This window comes from Exophiala xenobiotica (genome assembly GCF_000835505.1).
Source record: "Exophiala xenobiotica strain CBS 118157 unplaced genomic scaffold supercont1.1, whole genome shotgun sequence".
Classification (NCBI taxonomy): domain Eukaryota; kingdom Fungi; phylum Ascomycota; class Eurotiomycetes; order Chaetothyriales; family Herpotrichiellaceae; genus Exophiala; species Exophiala xenobiotica.
Genome location: NW_013562494.1, coordinates 3,377,475 through 3,402,931, shown reverse-complemented (window position 1 = coordinate 3,402,931; position 25,457 = coordinate 3,377,475). Strand labels below are relative to the sequence as shown.

Below are 25,457 nucleotides of genomic sequence, written 5' to 3'. Positions count from 1 at the left end.
AAGGCATTTGGATGACCGATTGCAGGCGCAGCCTTGTCTAAGCTTGGCTGGGCTTGGCTTGGCCTCGCAAGGCTGCGGTACTCCTTGCTTCTGGAGCTGTACGTACCTAGGTAAGTACCTTAGTCTTCCGACCGAAAGGCATGGCAGAAGAATCGACGTGGTCATATATGGCCTTCTTGTTATACGTCTTCAATAAGTCGTAAGCTGCAACACGCATTTTGCTCTAGTAATAACAAAATCAGGACACCTGTTGCTTCAATCCCTGCCTCAGCCTGAACACATATCCTCCATGTCTCCCGCTTTCCTCAATACCTACTCTTCCAGTATCTATGCCTTCGTACTCTGCGAACATCTCCCGCTTCTTGTTGACCGCCTTGTCTGCGCTTTCGCCCTCGAAACACGCTGCCACTAGGCCGGAGATACTCAGTCGCTCACGCAACTCATTGGTCTCTTTGGGGTGAGAACCCAGCGCTAGCACTGCCAGTAGAACTCCCAAAATTGCATACAGTGAGTTGAGCCCCACGAGTGAGAACAGCGGCGCCTTCGGCACTCTCGCTACCAGCCGCGTACTTCGCTGCTGTTCTTCAAGGTCCGCTCTTCCCGTCATGACACCAGCGGAGAGCGCTAACGCTGCTTTCGAATACGCCTTGGCCCAAGAATCTGCCATTTGTTGCGTGTCATTAAATTGGGAGGCTGAGTACGCAGCTGTCTCAAGCGCGACCTTGCCAAAGCCATAGTAGTTGCCTGAGTTCAGTATTGTTCCCACGGACCCATTCGCAATGTCAGCGGTCGCATGCTGAATACTGCCATTGACAAAGTCGTAGCTGATTAGGTAGGCAGTGGCAGTGCAGTTCAGGAGCCAGCTGGTTCCACCATGTTCCGGGACCACCACGTTACCGTCGGCGGCCTGTTGCTCGTTCGCTGGGAGTTCAACATGCGCCCAGACTCCGATGTGGTGCGGATTGCTCGGCCGTGTGAGGAAGGTTGCCTCACCCGAATTCGAGGAAACATTTGCCAGTTTTGTCAGTGCAGCGTCGCGGAAAAAGACGATTCCAGCACTGCGCAGAGCGAGACCAGTCACGCCATCGGCCTCCTCTCCATTGATGCTGGGCACCGCAAGATTACCGTAGAAGGAATCTGTACAATTAAAAGGCTCTAATGCGCCTGCTTCGGTATGAAGGTCACACTGGCGGCCAATCTGTGTACATGAAGTGTGCATGGCAAGGGATTCCGCCCGATAGTCAAGTCCTGCAGGACTGTCTGACGGACCAAGATACGCCATGTGCCTGCCATCGATGTAGGTGTCATATATTGCATTGGTGCTGGAGGTGTTGGACATGACTCTAGCTGCCTCGTTAGCGCCTACCAAGAAGACGTTTGCGCCTGAGCTGATGATACAGTCACCAGCATCGAACTGGTCCGCTGACTCATCCGAGCAAGGGCCATTTGGCAATCCACGACCGAGTCCCATGACCGGGACTTGTGGTTCGACCAATTCAATATTGACAGCTTCCATGACCAGATGTAGCCACGTATCGACCGCGGCAATGGTGTATCCAAGCACCGTGAATACTGTGAGAAGAGCCAGCGCAGTGCGCACGCTGGACGCCATTTTCTCCTTGTGCGGCCAGTTGCGATAGCCCAAAAAGCCGAACAAAGGTGTGATGCCTCCCGTCATTGTTTCCAAAAGCAACCCGAATTGGTAAGGTGTTGGCAAATCGAAGCCCGCCATTTGAGAATGCGCCTTCAGTTGGTTGGCTATAGGGAATGAAACAAGGGTCATGGCGCACACTGCCAGCAAAGGCGCAACGGTACTCGACCATGAGGCGATCGTCACTAGGGTTGTGGGATTGAAGTCGACATAGTAAGCATTGCCGTCCAGGTCTGTCCCTCGGGCTGCAAGAGTATTGTTTGATGTTTGCACGGGCTCTTTGACCTCATGAGCCACCACCAGACCCAGAGCCAGTCCCGCTAAACCCAACATGAGGATCACGATGATGGCCACTGAACCAAGGATGATTTTCCTGCCGCCATCTTGCTTCTCCATCAATGCTTGCCCATGGGTTGAAAGATCTGTAGGCATGCTGGGTCCGCGCCCAGTATCCCTTGTAGAAAGAGAGTCATAGCGAGGTCTCTGGTCGAGTGGGATGTGATTGTCAAATTTGAACTCGTCTCGTTGTTGGATGATTCTGTTGTAGTGTTGTTTAGTTGGCGAGGAGAGCTCCATAAGCGAGTGATCGGAACTCTGTGTCAGTGAACGTGAAATTGGAACCAGTCGTCGCTATTAAGGAGAGTGTGAATTGATACTTGAATAGCAACGAGACCACCAACGATCTGCGCGGGCATATAAGCCCCCATCTGGGTGGCCATCATCTTCGGTTGCCCCGCTCGCACGCTTCAGTCGAGTTCAGGCAAGCCAGCAGGCTGTACTTCTGCTGGTGGATCATAGCCTTAAAATTGAAAGACTTCTGCGTCCGTTGATTGGAGATGGCTTCGAAACGAAGCTGGCGATGTCTGGGCGTCAGACGGCAAAAGGGGCCTTATTTGATCGGCGTTCGAATCAGTTCCTCTTCTCTCCCTTGGTTGGTACATCTTTAGGCGATGATGATGGTGCTGTTTCTGCAGAATGCAGGGACAACGAAAGGTACAACCGAATTTGCCCAATAGGCACCTGGTAGGGAGCATCATGAGGTTGTCCTGTACCTGCTCAGTTCTTCCCCTATTCTCGGGCCCACTAGCCTCAGGGTTTTAATCCAGGCTCTGGCTATTGTACTTTGTAAGTTAGTTATTCGTCTCGACACTCATGCATTGTTGAAATCCTCTGCGTGCAGTGTGGTGTGGTGGTAGCCCCTCGAATTTTTCTTAGAAGCGTGATAGGCGTGCCGTGTCAACTACGGTAGTTACAGTACGGAGAAGTGCACCAAATGTAGTTGCCGCGCTAAAGTTGAATGACGAGGACGTCAAAAGACCATTTATTTTCTTTTCCGTCGCTCCGGACAACTGTCCCCGGAGATATCGGAGCTCGCAGCTTTACCCTTAATACTCGCCTAGTCCTTATCTCTAAGCTACTTAAAGTAAATTATCTTTAGTTAAGACTTTAGTTAAAGTATAACTATTCTCGAAGATATCGAAGCTTATTACTTTATCTCTAATACTCGCTTAATCTCTTCCTTAAGCTACCTAAAGTAAATTATCTTTAGTTAAGACTTTAGTTAAAACTTTAGTTAAGGCCGCCTAGAACAAGAGAAAATTAGCTGTCAGGTTGTGATCCTTCGTCATTCAACTTTAGCGCGGCAACTACATTTGGTGCACGTCTCCGTACGGAGTACTACTTGACATCCTGGACCTGGCCAGACCCTGTCTTGCTTTGTTGGCCTTTATTCTCAGCCTTACCAGTCATTCTCACCGCCGGATGCCACTCTCAATTGTCCTTGGATGGTACCACGTCCAGGACCTCGCAAGCCAGCTTCCACTTCTCGCTCGCGGCAGAGGCCGGGGAATCTTTGCATCCGTTGTACGCACACTTTGGATGGCCCGGCAATGCCACCAAATTTGCCAACGCAAGGTTGAAAAGGCCGCCATAAATGCAAGGTCTATGGTAAATTCAAGACTCGCACTGTGCCCTGATCACAGTCAGTACGAGGCTGGTGAGAGCTGTCATATTTGCGCACAGAAGTATGCAATCTACTGTACTGTAGGCAAGGAACATGGTTCTCCTTTTTTGGCGGCTTGTGCAGTCCGTACACGGAAAGAATCTTACCTAGGACGCCTAATTCCCGCTTTTGAGAGCCACCAGGGAACCTGCCTTCGCTGCCGGCCTACCAGTCGGAATTCAGATGCTAACTACTATTTCAGAAAGCCGCCGGGCCGGAGTCAACAACTAAGTTAATCTAGGAGTGCTGTGGCTGTGGCTGCCTGCAAGATATCTCACCCGTGGATGGTCGGCCACTGTCATTATCTTCGCACACCCGCGGCCCGCGGATCATGGTCCAGATCCTGCCGTTTCTTCGCCCTCGCACCTTTTGTTGGAAAAAGGAGGCTCCGTGTCGACATAGCAGAGCTGCTACAAGGAGGTCACGTCGGTCCGACGCTCATTCTCAACGGAAAGCTGAAAACGTCATGAGCCGTCACCTCATACACCTGGAAGTGGCCATTACTCATCTATTTATTGCTCTATGAGACTTCACAGTGGTAGCTGCGGCCGTAAAGAAATCGAGTGTAAGCTAAAGTGGCGACTCGAGGTCGCAATGTGCAGGTATAAGTACATGCAGCGGACTGTTGACCTCTCGGATTTCGAGCAGCACTGACATAGCAAATGCTACTGCGACTACATCTCTGAGGAACTCACCAGAAAGATGGCAGCTGGACCACAACAATTTCTGCACCAGCCAAAGCCGGCTCCGAACTTACAGATACCTTCCGGAGCTTCGGCAAGAGTCCAGATCATCGACTCGACCTCTAGTCTTGAGGCTCCGCTGGAACCATTCATGCTACCTGCACTTCCTGGGCATGATACCCTGAAGGCTCCCTCTTTCAGTTTCTTGATAGAACAAGTTTCTACCCGTCGCAAAGTCCTTTTTGATTTGGGGGTCAGAGTGGACCCGGAGAACTACGCACCGGCAGTTCTGAACATACTCAATCGGCCAGGATGGAAGACCAAGGCAGAAAGGTCCGTGGCAACAATCCTACAAGAGAACGGTGTTGATGCTGCTGGCGGAGCCATTGAAGGAATCATTTGGAGCCACTGGCATTACGACCACGTAGGGAATCCTGCCACCTTTCCCGGAAGCACAGCTTTGATCGTCGGACCAGGCGTTTCCGAAGCTCTTTTACCAGCTTACCCTTCGAATCCTGAGTCTCCCTTGCTGGAGAGTGATTTTGCTGGTCGAGACCTTATTGTTACGGATTTTGATAAACGACCAACGGTCCAGCTCGGTCGATTTCGGGCCGTTGACTTCTTCGGGGATGGATCATTCTATCTTCTGGATGCGCCAGGTCATGCGATAGGCCACATGTGCGGACTAGCGAGGGTGACTTCGATTCAAGAAGGCGATGACGAGGACACCTTCGTCTTTATGGGAGCGGACACTGCACACCATGGTGGCGAGTTCCGGCCTACGGAGTACCTTCCACTCCCTAGAGGCATCGCACCGAGTCCTTATGTAGCGAAATACGCCAATGTGTGTCCGGGCCACATCTTTGAGGCTGTCCATCCAACAAAGAGAGGCACGGAACCATACTACCATGTCAACGCTCCCTTTTCTCACGACACGGCGCAGGCTCAAGAAATGTGCACTCATATGGAGGAATTTGATGCCGCAGACAACGTTTTTGTCATCATCGCGCACGATGCAAGTATGCTTGATGAGCGAGTCGGCATCGAATGGTTCCCGCGAGGGGATCTGCGAACTTGGAAGGCTAGAGATTGTGCAAAGAAAGCTCGATGGGGATTCTTGCAGGATTTGGTCAAAGCAGTCGAGGCATCAGGAATTGTGTGAAACTTAGCTGCGTATCTTTGAGACGGGACCGAAGTCGTGTTGAGGGCTGTTGCGGAGATTCGTGCCTCGAAGAATACCTTGTAGCCATTGAAGGGCTGTTACCAATCGAGAGTTCATGTTGTTGGTAGGCAAGTTGATAATGCAGAGGCAATCCCTACTCTGGATCATTGAGAGAGCAGACGTCCAGCGGTATCTCCCTTTCGCTAGTAACCTGAATTAATTAGGGGAGCGAGCTTATGTCACCGAAGGTGCTTATTGGGTCGATCGCGGGCCTGCTACCCTCTAAAAGCCAGTAACGACCTTGCTTAAGGGCCATTAATAGGCCATCACTGACCAGTAATAAGCTACTGGCGGCTACTGTACCTCGCTTTCGTACCAATGTGCTCGGATCAACCTGGCCGTCGACATGATCGATCTTACAAATCACCATCTGAGAATGTACCCACTGGTACATGCCAATACTAGTATTGTCGACATGGTCACTTGAGTACTTCTTCATGTTCGAGATCTTGTGCAAATGACTTTAGAACTCCCACTAGCCGCTTCTCGGTCGATGTACTCACCCATGGCCAGGCCGTCTGGCCTGCCTGGTCCTCGTCGGGCTAGAGCCGCGTGCACTTTTTGCCGGTCACGGAAAATACGATGCAATGCACAAAACGGCCAATCATGCCACAATTGCACACTGGAGAACGTGCAGTGCATCTTGACACCAAAGGTGCGCCGACAGAAAAGGCCAACGCCCTCGACATTGAAAGACTTCACGCCGCTCTGCAGACAACAACGACAAGCAAGCTTCCAACAGCTTAAGGATGCCGACTACCAACCCCATTCGACAACGGCTTCGAGGGGTGATCTGAACAGTCCAGGCAGCTGTGATGGCCTCTTGAGTCAGGAAGATGATGACGACGGCATTGACTGGCGAGCAGCGGCATTCGAGACGGTACCACTTCCGATCTCACCTGATCCGACTATCAGTGGCTCCTGTAACAGAACATGCCTTGTACCAGATCCGAGCAGGTCCTCTGTCGCCTCAGAGATTCCATCGTTCATCAAGCCGATCCCATCATATCTTACCAGAGAAGATGTAGACTATCTCCACCGCAAAGGGGCCTTGTGCGTGCCAGAGGTTAAGCTCCGAGACGCACTGATCGAGAGCTATGTCCACTATATCCATCCATGCTATCCAATTCTTGAATTGGGTGTCCTCAAAGACTCCATACAAGGGAAATCCGACCACCGTATCAGCCTACTGCTCTTTCAAGCAATCATGTTTGCTGGCGCCGCCTGGGTTGATGTCAAAATGTTGAGGAGACTTGGCTTCCTCACGCGAAAAGCCGCCAGGAAAGCGTTCTATCTGAAAGTCAAGGTAAGCCGGAGTATGCATAGGTGCCGACTTGAATGACTGACCGTAATTGAGTTGCTGTACGACCTAGATTTTGAGCAGGATCGATTTTCTCTCGTCCAGACCCTGGTGCTCCTATCTCTCTGGTGGGAGGGACCGAACGAGCAGAAAGATGGCTGGTACTGGTCAGGTCTATCACTGTCGGTGGCCCGTACTGTCGGCCTAAACCGTGACGTTAACAGTAAGCATCTCAGTCCAGAGTTGCGCGCCTTACGACGTCGTCTGTGGTGGTGTTGTGTCATGCGAGATACGATTGCGTCGTTCGGCACGAGCCGGCCACCTCGTCTTCGAGATTCGGATTTTGCGGTTGCTCCACTGACTTTGGAAGACTTCGAGTACGATGACTTTCAGCTCAATGATCTTTGTGGTACCAGCGCATATGACTCGAAGAGCCAAAGACAACTTGCCGTCATCTGCATAGAAACCGCCGGTATATGCAGAATCATTGGTCGCGTGCTCCAAGCGGCATACAGCGAAACAGAGCTGGGCAATATTGACTCATTGTACTTCAATTCGGTCCCGAAAAAGGGAAGATCCACCATCGAGCCGCGGAAACTCAAAGACATACAGGAAGACTTTCGTCGGTGGCTTCAAAACGTGCCGAAGGAGGCCCTGCATGCGGAGCCAAAGCCGGTTTGCTCCTCCAAGGACGAGCAAGCACTGCTCGTGCACCGCGCAATGCTTTCGATGTTGTATTATACTGGTCTCATCATGCTGCATCGACAAAGGTCTTGTGTGCACGAGGCCTCACTGAATGTTGGAGATCCAAGCTTACCGCCTGAACAAGAACCGAGGGCAATGGTTCGGGAAGCGGCCGCCAGGTGAATAAGATTGTGATGGACCTATACAAGGCCGACTTGATGAAAGACCTTCCGGCCACAGGAATAAGTTGTCTCTTTCCCGTCAGCATCAGTCACGTCCTCGACGTCAGAAGCAATGACCCTGTGCTAAGCCGAGCGGGTCGTCGACGACTAGAAGAATGCAAACAGGCCCTTCGAGAACTGGCCGACGCTCACATTGCCGCAGAATGGGCAGTGAACTTCCTGACATATGTTGCGTCTCCTGCCAGCGCTCCCACACGAACGCGCACGAGCATACCCAATACCGTGAACACACCGTGTCGATCTTTCGTCCCTGGACAATCACAGGTCGCCGAACATACACTATCTCAAGTGCCGAGTCAGGGCCAGTTGCCCGAGCCTAACCACGAGAGCCTAGCCATGAACAAGGCTGAGGAAGCCAGGGGTCTGGCCACCGAGCACCTCGCGAACACAGTGGACCAGCCAACCGAGTTGAATGCAATATCGCCGACCGCATATGATCCTTTGGCGGATATGATCAATTTCCCGGAGATGTGGATGACCCTCCCAGAAGAACAAGACACTACGGCAGACCCAGGGTGGCTACTTGATGGCTTTTAAGTCGTGTCAAATACTGGATACACTCCCAGCCGTCGCGGTCGGTCGGAACGACATAAGAAGAGAAAACTCAGACCATATGAAGATATCTCACCATGAATTATTGTTGAACATGAGCGAAGCGGAGGGTGGTCACAGCCGAGTGCGAATATGCCATCCCCTCCACCAAGAATTCACTTCTTGGGTTTGTTGTACTTCTCATCTCCCCTGTCCATAAAATACAGTACATTGTCGTTCATCGGCAGCTGCCGTTACTACCAGTCGACATGTCATATCTCTAAAGTTGTCAATCTTTGGTATCAAGACGGATCGCGTACCGCATTGAGCCGAGAAGTCTATGATGGCCTGGCGTGCCCTGGTCCGCTGGGTGAATAGGCGGGACCATGTCTAGGGAGCCTAAAAAGACGAATCACATCTCGAGCCGCGGCCCGTCGGTAGGTCCCTTTTTCGGCAGCAGGAAGACACTACCATTACTCCATACCTATTGGTAATCTACCTTACGATAGCTTTGTTATTCGAATAGGAGACTGAGTCATTCTTACTGCACAATGCCGTACGCCCTTCGTGCAATAGGTCTTGGACAGTTCGAAGCATTAAGGCAAAAGTACAGCCGTTCCCGAACCCGCCTCCCCTCATACTCCACCCAAACGGGGCGTAAACTCTTACTACAATTGATCCTTGATTGGAGCCATTGAAGAACTACCCAGGAGTGCCAGGTTATATTTCAGGATGATGCAGTCAAAGTGTGCTTTAGAGACCTAGAATTGGATAATAGTCCCCAGATGCTCATAAGCCTGTCCAACTGACATCGTATAGTCAGGCATTAGATATTCACCACCTACCATATCGCTTGTTATCCCAGCCAGTCCAAATATCTTATCCCTTGGGTCAGTTGACAAGCGATGCTGCGTGTCATAAGCGATATCAAGAATATCAGGGGCATCACGATTTGTGCTTTCCCAAGATCTGTCAAGCTGTTTTTCGATCTGCAGGTCCAGAAGCTCTAGCAGAGGTCGGAAATCGATCTTCTCAAGACCAGCTTGCTGCCATTCGGGAGATAGTTCCGCGTATTTAATCATCCGTGCAAATCGACGAACGATGGTGCAATCCCTTGAATTCCAGCCGAAAGTGTGTGGACCACAATAGATGGTCGCGATCCGAGAAAGAGTTGCTTCCTGCGCAACCCAGATTCGTCGAAACCAGTCCCTGTTCATGATATCCCCGAGTCCTCTCTGCACCAATTACGGAGGTATAGTCTTCCACGGTGGGTTTTCTGACGGCTCTTGACTTGATACAAAGTGTCTGAGTATTTGGATTCCAACAACACTGTCATGGGTTGCCACACCCAGCCATATCACAACATTACTGGCTTTTGCGTAGATTAAAGGCATCAACTGAGTCTCTAGGGGCAGCATTTCCATGTACAATTGATGGGAGGCCTCTACAATTAGTTGAACATTGCTATCATGTGGTCGGATTTACCATCAGAGGGCTCCAGGCTATGTCAACCCTATGGAAAAATCAACATTCCCTCGATAGATCCCTGGCCTACTTACAACCGGCAATCTCTATAGCTGCGTGCGCGCTAACTTTTTTCATGTCAATGACAGAGGCGAGCAACGGCCAAAACCATATCTGGTACCAGGACTAGTGAAGAGTAAAAGTAGTCTTCGATCATTGTTCTCAGCCCTCCTGGCCAAGTTTTCGTGTGCTAAACTGTCAAGTGACCATGGTTTCCGATTCTTGGGGCCAACGATTCTTGATAATGTAGCGCGAAATAGAAGCCTGTTTAGTGATTTTGAGAACTCCGTCACTGCGGCCTCGTTTTGAAAAGCTCATTCAGTTTCTGAGCTCTACATACTTCATGTAGTAGGCCAAGTCACCCATCCCATCTTTGTCCCAGAGGCTCTGTCCGTTGCCCAGCCAGCGGAATCGATTTTTGCTCCGCGATACCACGTCGAAGTGCTCAGAGCCGACATTCTCCAGACAGTCTTTGAAGTGCAAAATGGAACCAGCGTACGTGCCTGTGATAGTCCCGCTTTCCTTTCCATTCTTGTACCAAGACCGGCAATTATCGGCCCACACAGTTTGCTTGAGGAACTCTTGCGAATACGCGTTGAAGTCGGCGACTGCTTCAGGCTTAGGGGTGATGGATCTACAAGGGCTCTTGTGATCAGTCTCCTTCTCTCACTCAACTTGTAGATGCGAAATTTCAAACGCTCCAAGAGGCAGAACTTACTTTATATCTTGGGTGGCAATTTTCTGTGCCCAGCGGAGTATGTAGTCACAGGTCCAAGAAATTTGAGTCAGGACTGAACCATGCGAGATAGGACAGTTCGGTCCGTTGAACATATAGTAGTTCGGCATTGTGTCGACCTGAACGGCCAGAAAAGCATCTGGGTCGGTCTTCCATCTCTCATCCAAAGTTGCACCGTTGAGACCGACGAGTTTCCATGGCGGGATGAAGCTAGTATCAAAGCCAGTAGCGCATACAATCATGTCGAACTCTTCTTCTCCTTCTGCTGTCTTGATGCCTTTCTCTGTGAATTGTATGATAGGAGACCAGCAGACACTTGCATTCGGTTTTTGAAGAGCCTCCAGGTATCCATCACCGGGCTGTAGGGATTGCGAGTGTCAGTAGATTGGTAGTTCAGAACTCATGGTAAAAGGGCGAACATACTGTCAGGCGTCGGCAGCCAGGATGGAAACTTGGTATCATCTTCTTAGCCATTTCAGGATAGTCGTGGAGGATGGTGCTCATCTGAGACTTGCATGCAGCCTCTAGACCTTGCTGGAATGGATGTCCGGTCTTCATGCCAAAGAAGAATGCGTTGACGCTAGCCGAGAAACGATAAGGGTTAGCTGTATGCTGTTCCTGCGTTTTGCTAACGCAAGGCGTAAGAGAGATGACTTACGATGACTCCAACTCCTTACGCAGAGCAAAGTGAGCTTCGGGGTTTTCTCTGAATTGTTTTCGTTGCTCATCTGTGTAAGAGAAATTTTTGCCATCAACAGTCTTATCGGCGCAGAAATTGATCGAAATCCAGGTGGGACTTCTGATGTAGGTGACTAGTTTCGATACTTTTGGTTGCATCGCCGGCACGATTTGAATGCCCGAGGAACCGTTGCCGATGACTGCTACTTTCTTGCCCTCCCAGGAGTAGTCATTGTCCCTTTAGAGGTCTCAGCAAGTCGAACTTCATAGTAGCTTTCCCCTGCAAGCTTACCATTTGGCGCTATGCACGAGCTTTCCTTGAAAGTCCTGCAACCCAGCAATCTCGGGCCATTTCCATTTGCTGACAGGTCATTAGTTCTCCATCAAGGGTAAGACGGAATCAAATAAGACTGACTTGAGGAAACCGGAGCCATTGACAAGTATGTCCGCAGTATCCTCCTGCAAAACTCCATTTGTGTTGATCTTTATCTTCCACTTTCCCACCTCATCGTCCCAGACAGTCTCCAAGACTTTTGACTTTAGCGACACATATTTGTCAAGGTTATACTTTGCAACAGTTGCTTTGATATAGGCTTGAATCTCGGGCTGACCGGGGTAGAACTTGGACCAGTTTGGGTTCGGCTCGAAGAGGAATGTGTATGCATCTAGATTGATGACAGGTTAGTATGGCCATGGTAATGTTGAGCAAGGCATGAACGTGAGCCTCACGAGCTGGGATATCACTATTTTTCGGTCAGGTTTGATGTTCAAGCTCAGCAATATTGGATCTCACCATGCGGCACCTGGATAAGTATTCTCATACCAGGTCCCTCCGACGTCAGCGTTCTTCTCATATATATGTAGATCAATGGCATCTTCCAGCTTCAACTCATGTTGGATCTTATGTGACAGCGTGAGGCCAGAGAACCCGGCTCCGACACAGACGATCCTCAACTTTCGCCTTGTAAGAATCGGTTCATCACACAGTGGTGTCCCAATAGCACCTTGCCTGGCATCTTTCAGTTCAGGATCCTGATTCGATCCCATGTTGTAGACGTTCGCTCCTCGGTCTATAGCGATAGATCAAGGCACCAAAGTCTCTAAGGCTCATGCATCATAAATAAGAAAATACACCCTGAAGCGGTGAGACGCTTCACAGTTTTCCACTCTGGGACCACTCCAAATAGGCAGGTGATGGTGGGTCATACCAGCAAGGCGGTAAGCAGTAGTGAAACGACCGGTTTGAAGCTCCATTCAGTTGTGAAGTAACCTGTCATGTAAGGTACGGAGTCCTCGACATTGCTATCCTGCATGTAGAATACTGCATATGCAGGGCCAAAGCGAGACAGTTTGGCAACCAATTAGGATTAGGGGAGGAGTTAACGCTAAGTATGGTCTTGCTCTAGAGATACTCGTATCATGGTCTACCCTTGAATTTTTATCATTTCTGGGCCCGGAACGAGAGTATATGAGGTTCAGCGTCCGCGCTGTTTTTTGCTTTCCAAGCGCTTGGAATGCCGTTTAATCGTCCAAAGACCAGACAAGGATAAGCAACTGTCGCTGGCTTGTCTGAACAAAACGGTAGATCATGCTGCCTGTGGAAACTTGCTAGGCAAAATTCCAAGGGCAAACCATACTTGTTATTAGTTAATGTTCTAATCCTAGTACCTGTACAATAAGCTAGACGTAGCGTGCTTGTCGTAATGAGGGTGGGGAACGTTTGGGCTGGGGAAGATCGACAAAGACTACTGGTACGAAGACCTACAATACCAGTAGTGCAAATCAGGTCTCGCAAAGCCACCATAGTAAGCTAAGTGATGCGCGTCACTTACTTACTCGTATTGTATAAACGAGATAAGTCCCCGCAAGGTGTTTCTAGGGGTCTGGTGCCAATCACGGCATTTAGTTTCGCCCCAAGTTTTCCACCAACTAGGCTTTCGGGCTAGCGGAAGGAAATCCCGTAGCAAGGAAGACATTGGATCCATAATCCATGGGTATGTCAAGATTGGACCGGGCCGTCGGGAAGCCGTTGAACGCCACGAACGCTCTTCCCTATCCGAATTGAATCCACATTGGCATTCGAGCACCGGAGTCTTGCCCTGAGTAGCATTCGAACTCATGGACCTGATCACAGGCCGAGGCAGACAGGCATCAGGGAGTGGAAAGCTGGCAAACCAGTCCAAAGTCTGGCTCCAGAGTCACCCACGTTATTGGACTGCTCAGGACTGATCGGCGTAGTGTACCTAGAACAAGGACTATAGGCTGCGGTCCACCGTGACCTACTACATTACTAGCTTTACAAGCAAGTACTCCCGTCCGCATACAGGATCAGCCGTAGTCGTTACTCGTCACTGCCTGCCTATCTTTGGCATGATATCCACAACGGTAGTTACATAGGACTACTTAGACTTATATGTGTACTTACTATGGTATGTGTAAGTACCGTATTACGTCTCGCGTAGGACCCAACGTTCAAGTTTTTTGTTCGGGCTTTAGGCACGGATCTGGTCGTCCTCCTGACGGGGCGACGGGAAGGGATGGAGACATTTCAGTCACTCACTACCGTCCCATATCCGGTTACGGAGTATAGTAGTCCTAGTACGGAGTACGGAGAGTAAGTACTTTTTGTGCATAGTGGGAAAAGCAAGTTTCATTGATTGATTGAGCTGTCCGGATGCCTTTGTGTAGGTAGCCTGACTATCAAGTCTTACGCTTAGGGAGGGGAGGGGGGCAGACCGGAGTGAGCACGAGACCACTGAATCAGTGAGGCGAGAAGCTTGAAACGCGAACGCCGAGAAGGGCACGAACAGGAACCGGGTTTTGGATAGCACCTCTCTTGAGGAGCCGTGCTACCAATTCTTAGAGCCACTTCGACGGTTTCCCCTCTACCTATTTACTACTACTTGTCGTACAGAGAAACGAAGGAATCTCTTGACCTGCACACTTTGTAGGATATCTACGTAGTATACCGATACGGCTTAAGCATTGACAACTAACTTGGCCACAGCCCCTGCCGTTTTTTGATACCACTTGTCTAGTCTCGCCCTGTCAGGGTCACATAACCCAGCTTGTAGGGATTATATAACATGGAGCTGGGGGGAACCATGAGTGGATTCTCTTCACCCTTAAGACGATGAGGCAGAAAGGGTCTTGAATCTTACAGGGGAATAGGACATTATTACTTCCTGAATGTTACCCACTCCTTTGACGATCGGAAAATGCCAGAAAGGCAGATGTCTCTGTGCGACTATAAGGTTCTCTTTTATCTTGTCTCATTTCTTTGCAACTTGCACTGTTGAGCCGCTTCTATATCCTTCTTACCATTGTCCTGGTCCCAAATTCTAAAGTGCGCAAAACATGTCTTCAAGTGGAGTTTTTGGACCTCCCCCTCCTGGTGTTAACTTGTCCGAAACTCAAAATGCCGCTGTTATCAGAGCTGTTGTCACCCTGATGGCTATCGGTACTGTTGCCGTGATTCTTCGTTTTGTAGCGCAGTTTATGCGCGACGGTAAACAATTATTATCCTGGGATGACTACTTGATTATCCCAGCATTGGTAAGTGGCTATCAAATCCCTCAGATGAAAACAACATATTTATTGATTAACCAGGTTTTGGCGCATGGCACGGCAATCTGCTCCTTGGTCAGTGAGTATGAACTTCCCAACACAGGTCTCTGGAAGTAACCAATTCAGGTCTTCCATACGGTGGAGGAAAACATCTTTGGGTCTTGTCGGCAGAGGATTTTACGACTATTTGGCAGGTATATGGTTACTCTCGCCATTCCTACAAACTTCTCTTAACCTTTTGAGACAGATTCTTTTCGCATACGTAATGATCTATGCAGGAGCTGTCAGCTTCACGAAGGCATCCATTGTGATGTATTACTGGCGTCTCTTCCACCAGAGGTGGACAACCTGTATTGGCCTCGCCCTGGTGTGGAGTTACTTCGTAGTCATCGTCACTGTGATCAATACCGGTTGCCAGCCCTTGCAGTACTTCTGGGTCAGTCCTCCAAATACAAATGAGACCATTCACTGACCATTCGAGATTAGACTCGGTATACAACCCCCGGCGCGACGGGCCATTGTATTGATGTACCGCTATTCTTCTTCGCGAACGGCATCTGGGCTATGCTTGTCGATGTTTGCATCTTGCTCATTCCAATACGACCAAGTTAGTGCCGGAGTGCCGCCCATTCTACTGTTGCTACATATGCTGAATTCTTCGCAGTCTACAATTTGCACATGCCAAGGAACATGAAAATCATGGTTGGTGGAGTCCTTGGACTCGGAGGCTTGTAAGGTTATTGGCTACCATTAAACCACCAGTGTCTAACGATGAGGCAGTGTATGCATCGCCTCAATCGTGCGCATAATTACTATTCACCACCTAATCAAGAGCGCCGACCTGACCTGGGCCATGTCAGGAGTGTTCATCTGGTCCTGTTGCGAGCCATTCATTGGTATCGTGTGCGCCTGCATGCCCTGCTATGCGCCCATCTTCCGTCGCGTTTGGAGAGGTGCTAGCACTCTATCAAGACAAACGCCTACACCGGCCTTCTCCAGCAGTAACGGAACAGGGCCGGATAGCAAGGCGAGCTGGAACCGCATCGATAATGCTATGTCCCATGACGAAGAAGTCCAACTTACTACTTATGCTACTGGGCCAGCAAGCACACGAATCAAGGGCAGTGACAAGTCTGATATGAAAGGCATCAACGATAAGTCCGACATCGCCTGGGAATCACATGCCCTCTGATATCCAAACAAGCGATAAGTCTCTTTCTCTTGTTGGACGCATTTACTGCAATACAACTGATTCCTCACTTGAAACGAATCACGCATAACTTTTGGCCCAACAGGCAGGGACGAGCACTGAAAATTCAGGAATGAAGTGGAGTGAGGAGAATGACGAGGATTGGGGCTCTCTCAATAGAGAGGTCATGGACAGAACGGTGATTGTAGGGCTTTGAGAAGAATGGTGTATCCACGCACGAACACAGCGGTGGAGGCCTAGACAAATGGCTCATTTTGGATGGCGTATATCGCTAATGGGGGTTTGTAACGTATCGGACCACTCCTTAACAACTATGTCGCTCCTTGGCTTCGAAAATAACAGAGTGGGCGGCGAGGCAACTGTCTTGTAAGGAGAGTTAATTGTTAGAGTACGGGGTTGGAACACGCTGAGGAGCATGTGCTTAGGCATTCCCACCCCCTTGCTTGTTTGTCAGCCAGCGTCCTCTCACAATGCTCTCGGTTATTTTTCATGGATCATCCTGCAGTCTCACTAAGGCTGTGCATCAGTTACTCCTGAACACTTTATTGCGCTTGGGACCTTGACGTATAATCATGCAGAATCTCAGGATAAAGTTGGTTGACAGCCATTCCCCGGGCTCCCTGGTAGCACCGGAATCCACAGCCTCGCCAACGGCCAAGCCTCGCCGCCAAGAACAGACTACCAAACAACCGGAACAATCACTTTATTTTCTCACCATCGTCTTCACCACATGTCGGTATTTTCGAAATTCCAGGAGAAGACAGGTGGTCACGGTTCATTCCCGTGATTTGATTCACCAGGGACTGTCCGGGTGGCGAGCAGCTTTTCGCCGCACCCTTCGAAGGCAGTGACGACAGCCGGTCAATTCCCGATGGAGCCACTTTGTTGTTATTTGTGCCATTGTTCTTTGGGGGCACGACTTCCGGTTGAGAAGCCCAGCGCAATAGTGTACGAGGAGCCACCTTGATCGGTTGGCTGGTAGACGCGGGGATTCTATCTCGAAATTCTTACCATGTCTTGTGCCAACGACAATCTCACCGCCAAGCTGGCCATTGAGCGGTCAGACAACCACAAACCCGATGCAAGCAGCTCGGTTGCTCCTTCTTCGGCTGGCGATGCAGCCACAGGTACCGAAGATGGTACTCCTGCGGGAGATGATCAAGTTGGGCCATGGACTGGATGGGCTGAGGTGGAGAATGATCCGGTAATGCTCTCGATGTTCTGTCCGCGTCCCGAGTGTGGTAGCTGATCATGCTTCTAGGTCATCTTCACCACGCTACTGCGTGAATGGGGCGTACCAGGGATTCAAGTGAACGAGGTCGTTCCGCTTGACAGTATCTTCGAATATACACCGTACGTGCCAGATCCAATTCTTCCCATCACTTAGTACTAATTGCAATACAGGGAGGAAGTCTTCGGCCTCATCTTCCTTTCAAGGTGGGTGGCAGCGGAGACAGAGAACGAGATTAAGGAGGATCCGCAGGGGGTTTGGTTTGCAAATCAGGTATTTCCAGCATCATGCTGCGTCTGCGGCACTCCACTGACAGGCTCAGACATCCGCTTTTTCCTGCGCTACTGTTGCTTTGATGAACATTGTCAACAACCATGGTGGCATCGACCTAGGTCGCTCTCTCAACGATTTCCGAACGAATACAATGAACATGACTCCGAAAGAACGCGGCGTTGCCCTGGATGCATTTGACCACGTCAGAGAGGTCCACAACTCTTTCGCGACAGTCTTTGATAAGATGAACGTCGACCTCCGTCTGAAACAAGACTTTGCAGCGGCTGAAAAGAAAAAGAAAGCCGCTCAAGCGAAACGTCCTCGCAAGAAGCGCAAGCGGGAGGAAGAGTTTGAAGATGAGGAAAACGGCTTCCATTTCGTGGCCTACGTGCCAGCTAGCGGATCTGTCTGGAGAATGGATGGCATGGAAGTGCTGCCTCGGAAGTTGGGTACTCTTTCCGAGGGAGACAGCTGGATTGCAATGGTCCTACCGGAGCTCCAAGCTAAATGGGAATCAGCAAGTACAAACGATCTCGAATTTTCTTTGCTGTCGTTGACAGCCCTGAAAGATACCTTGGGTCTGGAGGCGGACCGGGAGAAGATGGAGCGGGCGAGGGAGGACTGGGGACCATTTATCGCTGAAGTGGTTAGAATACATGCGGAAAAGGGAAACTTGAAAGAGCTGCTCGGTTGATGGAAGTATATCCGCCCTTTTCCTTCAGATTCAGATTTACGGGGTTGAAGAGGAGGCGGTCTTGTCTGTACCGTCTTCTTCTTCTTCTTCTTCTTCTCTAATTGATTGATGGTGATTATGATTATTTCTCGTGACTAAGTGACCAACAAACCATCAACATTGTGTGTGGGTGGTACTCCAAGTACTCCGTAGATAACTTCGATTCTTGATTGGTCGGCCCGTTAATGACGTCCACGTCCGAAATCGAAATCGAAAGAGTCCCACGATTTGAATCTGGGGATTGTTTCAACCTCATCACAATTCATATCATCCTTTTCTCTTCGTACGAGACTGCCAACTTCCACAGAGTATATCGTCAAAGCGACAATCAACACGTTATGACTCGGCGTCTTGTACAAGCTGGCGACATCGAGCAACAGGCTGTGGAACACGCCAGACCTCAACTCACCACACTTCCAGACGAAGTCATTCAAGCGATATTATCCGTCTCGCCACCCACAACAGCAGTCTCTTTACAGCAAACATGCCGACGTTTTGCAAGTGTAGCAAATGAACCGCTCTTATGGAGACAGTACTGTCAAACATATCGCTGGTGGGATAAACGACATAACATCAAACAGAAATTCCAAGATGCCTCCTTTGCCGACTGGAAGTCTCTCTACGCCAACCGACATACTTCATCCCACGCTACACGGAACGCCGTCGACAGAATCGTCGCCGAAGAGCTCGGACGACTTGATTGGATCAACATTATTCTCGAAGCCGGCTATGATGCCAAAGAAGCGCTCTTGGACATGTTCCGGAACGCTGCCTCGTCTCAAAATCACCTGGCGCAGAAGTGAGTGTCACTCTTGTGCCCATTTCAGACATGCTCTAACCCTGACCCAAGATACTGGAGCCATGCGGCGCTCGGCTGTCTACACCGAATACTGGCGGTGGACGAATGGGTAGCCATCAAGGCTGGCGGTGCAGGCGCCGACTCTTATGAAATACCACTCGCCATTCTGGACCTCTTCATCCTCGGAGAGAGTGAACATGGCGATATTGATGATGTAAGTCAATCAGAGAGGTTGTCGGCTACCGGCTAAGGCTGCCCAGATTTTTGAGAGACTCGATTCATATGCGTCCTCAGTACGCAGTGCTAATCCTGACATTGACGAATTTTCACCACGCAAGAAGGCAATGACCATCGCCGAGCATCTGTTGCAGAACAAATGGGTTGGCATCCAAGACGACCGCCACTACCACAGCCTCGACCATATGTTTCTTGGGGTCGCCCTGTTCAGTGAAAATCGAAATTCGGTCCCACTCATTTCGGCTGTCATATACTGCTACGTGGCACGCCAGTTCAACCTCCGAGCCGCACCATGCAGCTACCCTTATCATGTCCACGCATTAGTACAGCCGCCACCAGGCATTGACATCAACGGCAATCCTCTGCCGGAGCACCCTCGTCCTGAACAACAATCCGAGCTCACGCACCTTTACATGGACCCTTTCAACACTTCCGAACCCTTATCCTATTCGACGTTGCTGGAACGGGCGCGATTCATTGCCCCCACGTCCACAGCCGCCCAATTAGCTTCATACCTCTCCGCGGCATCACCACGAGACCTCACCATCCGTACTGCCCACAACATCCTGTCGTCGCCATCGCACTACCGGGGCCCACCTGTGCACCCCATCAACCCCAACCTCGCCACATACGCGGCCCTGTTCTCCCTCGTCCTTTTGCCTTCATCACCAAGTCACCACCAGCCAGCGCAACTCCGCCAACACCTCTCCGTCCTGACACAGCATTTCCTCGAGTACTTCGACCTCGACATCCACCTCTTCGAAACGCGCATCCTCTCACTCACGAATTTCTTGCCCGACGCCCGGGCGTATCGGAATCTGATCCACCAACTCAAGGACTCGGACCACGAATCGCGACCTCCGAAATACCGCTCCGAGCCCCGCAACGACGTCGTCACGTACCGCGTCGGCCACGTCTTCCGGCACCGTATTCGGGAGTACCTCGCCGTGATTTATGGCTGGGACCCGTACTGTCGGATGCAGGAGCAGTGGATCGCGCATAACCAGGTCGACCGGTTGCCGAATGGCCGACACCAGCCCTTCTACAACGTCCTGGTCGACGACGAGTCGACGAGGTACGTCGCCCAGGAGAACGTGATCGTGTTGTCGCCAGAGGAGATCACCGAGGAGGTGCTCAACTCTTTCCCCATCGAGATCGGGAAGTGGTTCAAGCGGTACGATCCAAGCACGGGCATGTTTGTGAGTAATGTGCGTGAAGAGTATCCTGATGATTGAGGTGAGGTGAGGGTTTGGTGAGTGGTGAGTGGTGTGAGGCGGGGTTTTTAGTCTTCTAGGTTGGCACATCGTGACTGAACCTCCATCTGTGGATCGGCAATGCAAAAGGTATGGAGGCGGAGGCGGGGATTAGTATAGCTGGCGGGAATACGAAATGACTCTCCTACGGAGTATTCGGCTGGCATTCGGATACAAAACTCTCTTCCGAGTATTGGCTAGCGTAATGATGAATGAATGTAATCGTCCTGGTCATGGTCATGGTCATGGTCCTGGTCCTGGTCCTGGTCCTGTTTCGCCTTCTCATCGTTGCAGTCACAACGCAGACGGCGGGGAAGAGTGTCCGCAGTAAATGGACGGGGTCTGATGAGAAGGTAATGGGGAACAAGAGCTGAGCTGAGCTGAGCTGAGGTCGTACTGTATGTAGCTCTCTGATTATTTCTCACTACTAGTAGTACTTCCTTGTACGGAGTATGGGGAATTTTATGCCCGAGGCGGAGATGCCAGGTGGACTGGTCTCCCGTGGGAAGCTAGTGGGAAGAATTGAACCTGATGGCTGGTGCCGATAAAAAGGGGCGGGCGCGGGGGGTATCATATGCTATAATGCTATCGTAACTACCTCAGGTAAGTAGTATTCAAATACTCGGCCTCAGCCTCGACTGGCGCCAGGCATTGCCACTGCTCACGAAGCCACCACCCCTGACCTGAGCCTGCGACTGAGCCTGAGATCGAGATTGAGGGCGCACTTCGGGCGACGCACTGGGCTTATCATCCAGACAATGATCCAAGGTCAAAATGCCGGCCGCGTTCTTGTGAAGTCCCACTCTCCCCAGAAAGTCGTCGAACTCGGCGCCCTCGACGCAGATGCCCAGAGTCTTGAGATGACCGTCCTCCTCGATCTGCGCGAGGACCGGCTTGGCGTTTAATTGGTTACAGAACAAGTCCCATATATTCCGCATGAACGAGGTTAATTGCTGCTGAAATTCCCCAGGCGGATATTTCGTCGTGAGCCGGTCGAGCCTGCAGGTCTGCGATTGCGCCGAGGCGTCGGAGGCGATGGAGAATTCGGAGAGGTATTGTGTCCGGATGCTCGTCCAGTTTGGATTTTCTCTGAGACTTGAAGGAGAAGATGAAGGAGACGCCCAAGGACAAGAAGGAGACGGGTCCCGAGTTGCGGGGTCTGACGGGTCGCAAAAGAGTTCGTTGACGAGTTCGACCATTTCGTCGAGAGAACATCCATCGAGGGAGGATGGATTGTCGGTGGCTAGAAGAATAGGCTCGACGTAGCCCCATGCGAAACAGTCGTCGAGCCTGGGTAGTAAGGCGTCGCTGTCGCCGCGGACGAGAAGACGGGCATGGAGGGCTTCGAGGCTGGCTTGGAGCATGAATTGGGCGGCGATGTGCATCCAGGTTTCGTTGGGGTGGTGGCCGAGCAGGGCTGAGATCTCGGCTGACACATCCATGAATCGGGGGATGAGATCGAATAATAGGGGTGGTGGTGGTGGATTTTCGTTAGTCGTTGGCGCAGACGCAGCAAGAGAGGTTGTGGAGTCATGTTGAAGCTGATGCTGATGCTGATGCTCATGCTGATTCCAGGCGTCGCAGATCTGGTCCTCGACGTCGTCCTGGATACTGACGTTTGCGGCGGCGGCGAAGGAGGAGTAGGCGGGTTGGGGTTGCTTGCTCAGCTTTCGGGCCTGTCGCTCTCGCGCGGCGAGCCAGTGGCGACGTGCTGCGAGGTTGTTGGACGAAGCTTGCCGGAACTTCTCGGGCATGTTGTCGGAGAACTGGATCGTGGACGCAGTAGAACGACTTGAGAGGAGGCCGAGAAATTCCAGGATGTCGAGGTTGTTGAAGAATTCGGTGGACTTGACGTGGGATGGATACGTTGCATTGAAATAATAGATGAAGGAGTCGAAGATAGAGAGGACCCGCGTGGATGAGATGGCTTTGGCTTTGGCTTCGGCTTCGTCTTGACACCCACTACTGGAGAGGAAGTCGAACTGCGCCTTAACGGCTTGATATAGTGTGTATTCCAGGATCATGATGTCCACGTCCAGTTGCAGGTCGGGATCTGCGCATCGTGTGTCGACCATTTTCGAGGGCGGCTTTTCCGCAATGAGGTTCTTCCAGTTGTCGAAGCGATACTGGAAAAGCTCAAAGTTATGGGCTGGGCTCTATGCAACTCAAGGAGTCAACGCGCATTTATGGTGTTTTTGCTTCGAAAAGAAAGGCTCTGATGCAGCCGACTCCTTAGGCGTCAATCTCCCCGGGCAGCGGCTCGCTGTTTTTGTTTTGCTTTGCAAAGCTTCCAGTGTGTCTTCTTATGAGATGGACAGAACCATCTTCAGACATGGCACTCGCGGGGCCCACGGCCTATTTCTTGAACACAACCCAAATGCGGTGAGGGACGATGTGACCACCACAGGCGAGGACAGGAATCAACTGTGCTAAGTAGGTGGCTGCCTCGGCACGTCTGATACACCGAATCACGCAACATTCGCTAAAGTGAAACCGTTCGTCTACTCCTCTAATTAAAGGAAGATCGAGCCATTGACTACTTGTAGTAGTTACAAGGGACACAATGGGGTATTGCAAGGTTCAAATGCTATCATGATAGGCCATTGCCTGCGTGAACTCCTAAGACCTAAGGACATAGTACGCTCCAAACGCCTGCGCTATGCATATCACATTCAAAATGAACAGGGTTGTCCCGGGAGCCTTGTAGTTGTGAGCGGCTACCTCTTCTTTCCTTTCCCACCTTTCGACCCCTTGATTTCGGTCTTCAAGGCTGCATGGTTCTTGTCCTTGATATGGGCGAACAGCTTCGTCTTGGACGGGAAGTCGGCCTTGCAGACAGCGCATTGAAACTCCGAAACAGCCTTGTCAGGTTGCTCTGTCGACTTTTGCGCTGCCTTCTTTGCTCTTTTCTGCTTGGCCTTGCCTAACTTTGGTTGTGCTGTCTCTTCGGGTTCTGATGTGATCGGCGTGCCTTCCAAGCTCATGTTGCCCAGTTCGAGGGGTATATCGTCTGCTGAGGCTGCTCCTGCTGCTAATCGTTGCGTAATATCCGCCCGTGGAGCATAATCGTCGTCGGTTGCCTCAGAATCCTCGAAAGCTTCCTGCGGCTTGGCCGTCCCGTTGACCACTGGACTATCCGCGGGGTTGTCAGAAGCGTCGCCGTCATGGTGTTCGGATTCGGCATCAGATACTACCTGCGACTTCTGAGTGGTGTACTTGGGGTCTGCTGGACTTTCTTCCTCGTCACTCCCTACGATTTCTGGTTGTGGGCTTGACCTCTCGGCCTCCAGCTCCAAAGCCGCACCTTCAGCCTGCATCTCTCTTTGCAGCTGTTTCAGCAGCTTGATGTGTTTTTTGCTCTTTTCGTGTGCCTTGAACTGGGCCTCGCTCTTGAAGGTCTTATCACAAACCACACAATCGTATTCGTGCTCTTCGACTTCAGACTCGCTCGAGAAGCCTCCTTCATGTTCGTCCTTGGCAGGTCTTGACTTCGCCCATTCTGGTATCGCAGCTGCGTTCATGTCTTCCATTTTGGCTTGTCTTGCGGCTCTTGATCGGGCCGCTTGCGCTGCGGTCGCCTCGCGGAGAGCCTTTTGTCGCTCTGCTTCTGATTTTTGATTGTTCTGTACTCGGGGGTCTCGCTTTCGCACGAAGGCAACAAGGGATCGCACAGCTTCGTTGTATTCCTGACTGGCTTCTTCGCGCAATTTCTTGTTCTCCTTCTCCATCAGCCGTCTGATTCTACGATCTGGAGCATCCGACAAGCGGTATTGGTCCTTCCAAGAATAACTCTTTCTCGTAGCAAAACCGTTCCAGACTGCGTAGAAGGGTCGCACCACATCCTCGTAGTCGTCATCTTTCAGACCAAATTCGGGATATTCGACGGCATCCAGACCCTCCCATTGACAAGCAATATCTTCCTCTTGCGCCAGCTGTTTGAAAAAGTCATTTAAGCCACCAAAGAAACCGCTTGGAGCATCGGTGTAGTCTAAGCGGCCATTGAATTTTACCATCAACTTGAGTACTTCGTCCGCAGATGTCATACGAATGTTGTAGGAGAACTCGTCCGCGTCTGGGCCGGTGGCTTGATCTCCTCGGAGGAGGATGTCGCGGTGAGAGTCATACCATGCTCGTTCCTGCGGATCGGAGAGGACTTCGTAGGCGGTCTGGATTTCAGCGAAGAGACTGGTGGCATGTTCGACATTGCCGTAGTTTCGATCGGGATGTAACTCCAGGGCTTTGCGTCGGTAGGCTTTCTTGATCTCATCGTCAGTCGCAGTTCGCTCAACACCCAACAGCTCATAGTAGTCGGCCTTTGCAGGAGGCTCGTCTTGGGGAGCATTGTTTGTGGACTGTCGTTGACCCATGATGAGCAGAACGCAACAAGGAACGCAGCAAGGAGATCAGCCAAAGTCGTCCATCAGAATCATCCCTGCCCACCAAGCCCCTTCGACCTCCTCTGAAGATTTCACCGCAGATATGCCAATTCCTAAGCCTCGTCGGGTCACTTCTGGTCTTCTGGTCCTTCTGATCTCATTCCGAGGCTGCGCTAAGCAAAAAATTGCCTCAGTCACGTGCAAACGAAGAAAACTTCCGGCGCGTCATGGCCACCTAATGGCCTCTCACCACTCGCCCGCCTGTTCGCCTCTCTCAGTTTAGTGCCCGTCACCCTGTGAGTAAAGATTGCTTCCTGTCAAATCGCAGGGCACGCCGAAGAGTGTGGGCAATCTCATTCAATCCGGGCCGTGTTCTAGCCTGCCGTCGCCCATTTACCAAGCCGCCATCGATCGAGCGATGGTGGCCAAATATTGGTCTGGGGAACGGCATGGGACTGGATATCGCATCCGGTTGATTTCTGCTTTTGCCCTGAGAAAAACTCGAACTAACTCGTACTCTCCCCC

At 51.0% G+C, this 25,457-nt stretch overlaps 9 protein-coding genes across 9 annotated transcripts; 4 read left to right on the top strand and 5 right to left on the bottom strand.

Annotated features, from left to right (window-relative positions):
* Nucleotides 1-175: 175 nt before the first annotated feature.
* Nucleotides 176-2,335, bottom strand: PV05_01326 (uncharacterized protein). The gene has a single exon (XM_013466299.1). The coding sequence runs from the start codon at nucleotides 2,225-2,227 to the stop codon at nucleotides 239-241; it is 1,989 nt and encodes a 662-aa protein (XP_013321753.1). The 5' UTR covers nucleotides 2,228-2,335; the 3' UTR covers nucleotides 176-238.
* A 2,020-nt stretch (nucleotides 2,336-4,355) lies between these two features.
* PV05_01325 (uncharacterized protein) lies at nucleotides 4,356-5,498 on the top strand (the record flags this gene model as incomplete). Its single annotated transcript, XM_013466298.1, has 1 exon — nucleotides 4,356-5,498. One exon carries the CDS (start codon nucleotides 4,356-4,358, stop codon nucleotides 5,496-5,498), a length of 1,143 nt encoding a protein of 380 aa, XP_013321752.1.
* A 565-nt stretch (nucleotides 5,499-6,063) lies between these two features.
* PV05_01324 (uncharacterized protein) lies at nucleotides 6,064-8,321 on the top strand (the record flags this gene model as incomplete). The annotated part of the gene is made up of 3 exons (XM_013466297.1): nucleotides 6,064-6,864; nucleotides 6,916-7,592; nucleotides 7,688-8,321. The coding sequence occupies 3 exons, from the start codon at nucleotides 6,064-6,066 to the stop codon at nucleotides 8,319-8,321; spliced, it is 2,112 nt and encodes a 703-aa protein (XP_013321751.1).
* A 662-nt stretch (nucleotides 8,322-8,983) lies between these two features.
* PV05_01323 (uncharacterized protein) lies at nucleotides 8,984-9,397 on the bottom strand (the record flags this gene model as incomplete). Its single annotated transcript, XM_013466296.1, has 2 exons — nucleotides 8,984-9,076; nucleotides 9,161-9,397. The coding sequence occupies 2 exons, from the start codon at nucleotides 9,395-9,397 to the stop codon at nucleotides 8,984-8,986; spliced, it is 330 nt and encodes a 109-aa protein (XP_013321750.1).
* Nucleotides 9,398-10,157: 760 nt separating this feature from the next.
* Nucleotides 10,158-12,300, bottom strand: PV05_01322 (uncharacterized protein; the record flags this gene model as incomplete). The annotated part of the gene is made up of 8 exons (XM_013466295.1): nucleotides 10,158-10,473; nucleotides 10,558-10,934; nucleotides 10,999-11,155; nucleotides 11,234-11,491; nucleotides 11,546-11,614; nucleotides 11,669-11,918; nucleotides 11,983-11,996; nucleotides 12,047-12,300. The coding sequence occupies 8 exons, from the start codon at nucleotides 12,298-12,300 to the stop codon at nucleotides 10,158-10,160; spliced, it is 1,695 nt and encodes a 564-aa protein (XP_013321749.1).
* Nucleotides 12,301-16,785: 4,485 nt separating this feature from the next.
* On the top strand, nucleotides 16,786-18,315 carry PV05_01321 (uncharacterized protein). The gene is made up of 4 exons (XM_013466294.1): nucleotides 16,786-17,234; nucleotides 17,292-17,383; nucleotides 17,435-17,534; nucleotides 17,584-18,315. Exons 1-4 carry the CDS (start codon nucleotides 17,043-17,045, stop codon nucleotides 18,226-18,228), a joined length of 1,029 nt encoding a protein of 342 aa, XP_013321748.1. The 5' UTR covers nucleotides 16,786-17,042; the 3' UTR covers nucleotides 18,229-18,315.
* Nucleotides 18,316-18,539: 224 nt separating this feature from the next.
* Nucleotides 18,540-20,812, top strand: PV05_01320 (uncharacterized protein). Its single transcript, XM_013466293.1, has 3 exons — nucleotides 18,540-19,066; nucleotides 19,118-19,280; nucleotides 19,327-20,812. Exons 1-3 carry the CDS (start codon nucleotides 18,606-18,608, stop codon nucleotides 20,536-20,538), a joined length of 1,836 nt encoding a protein of 611 aa, XP_013321747.1. The 5' UTR covers nucleotides 18,540-18,605; the 3' UTR covers nucleotides 20,539-20,812.
* A 308-nt stretch (nucleotides 20,813-21,120) lies between these two features.
* PV05_01319 (uncharacterized protein) lies at nucleotides 21,121-22,974 on the bottom strand. Its single transcript, XM_013466292.1, has one exon. The coding sequence runs from the start codon at nucleotides 22,629-22,631 to the stop codon at nucleotides 21,171-21,173; it is 1,461 nt and encodes a 486-aa protein (XP_013321746.1). The 5' UTR covers nucleotides 22,632-22,974; the 3' UTR covers nucleotides 21,121-21,170.
* An 89-nt stretch (nucleotides 22,975-23,063) lies between these two features.
* PV05_01318 (uncharacterized protein) lies at nucleotides 23,064-25,065 on the bottom strand. Its single transcript, XM_013466291.1, has one exon. It carries the CDS (start codon nucleotides 24,921-24,923, stop codon nucleotides 23,274-23,276), a length of 1,650 nt encoding a protein of 549 aa, XP_013321745.1. The 5' UTR covers nucleotides 24,924-25,065; the 3' UTR covers nucleotides 23,064-23,273.
* Nucleotides 25,066-25,457: the final 392 nt, after the last annotated feature.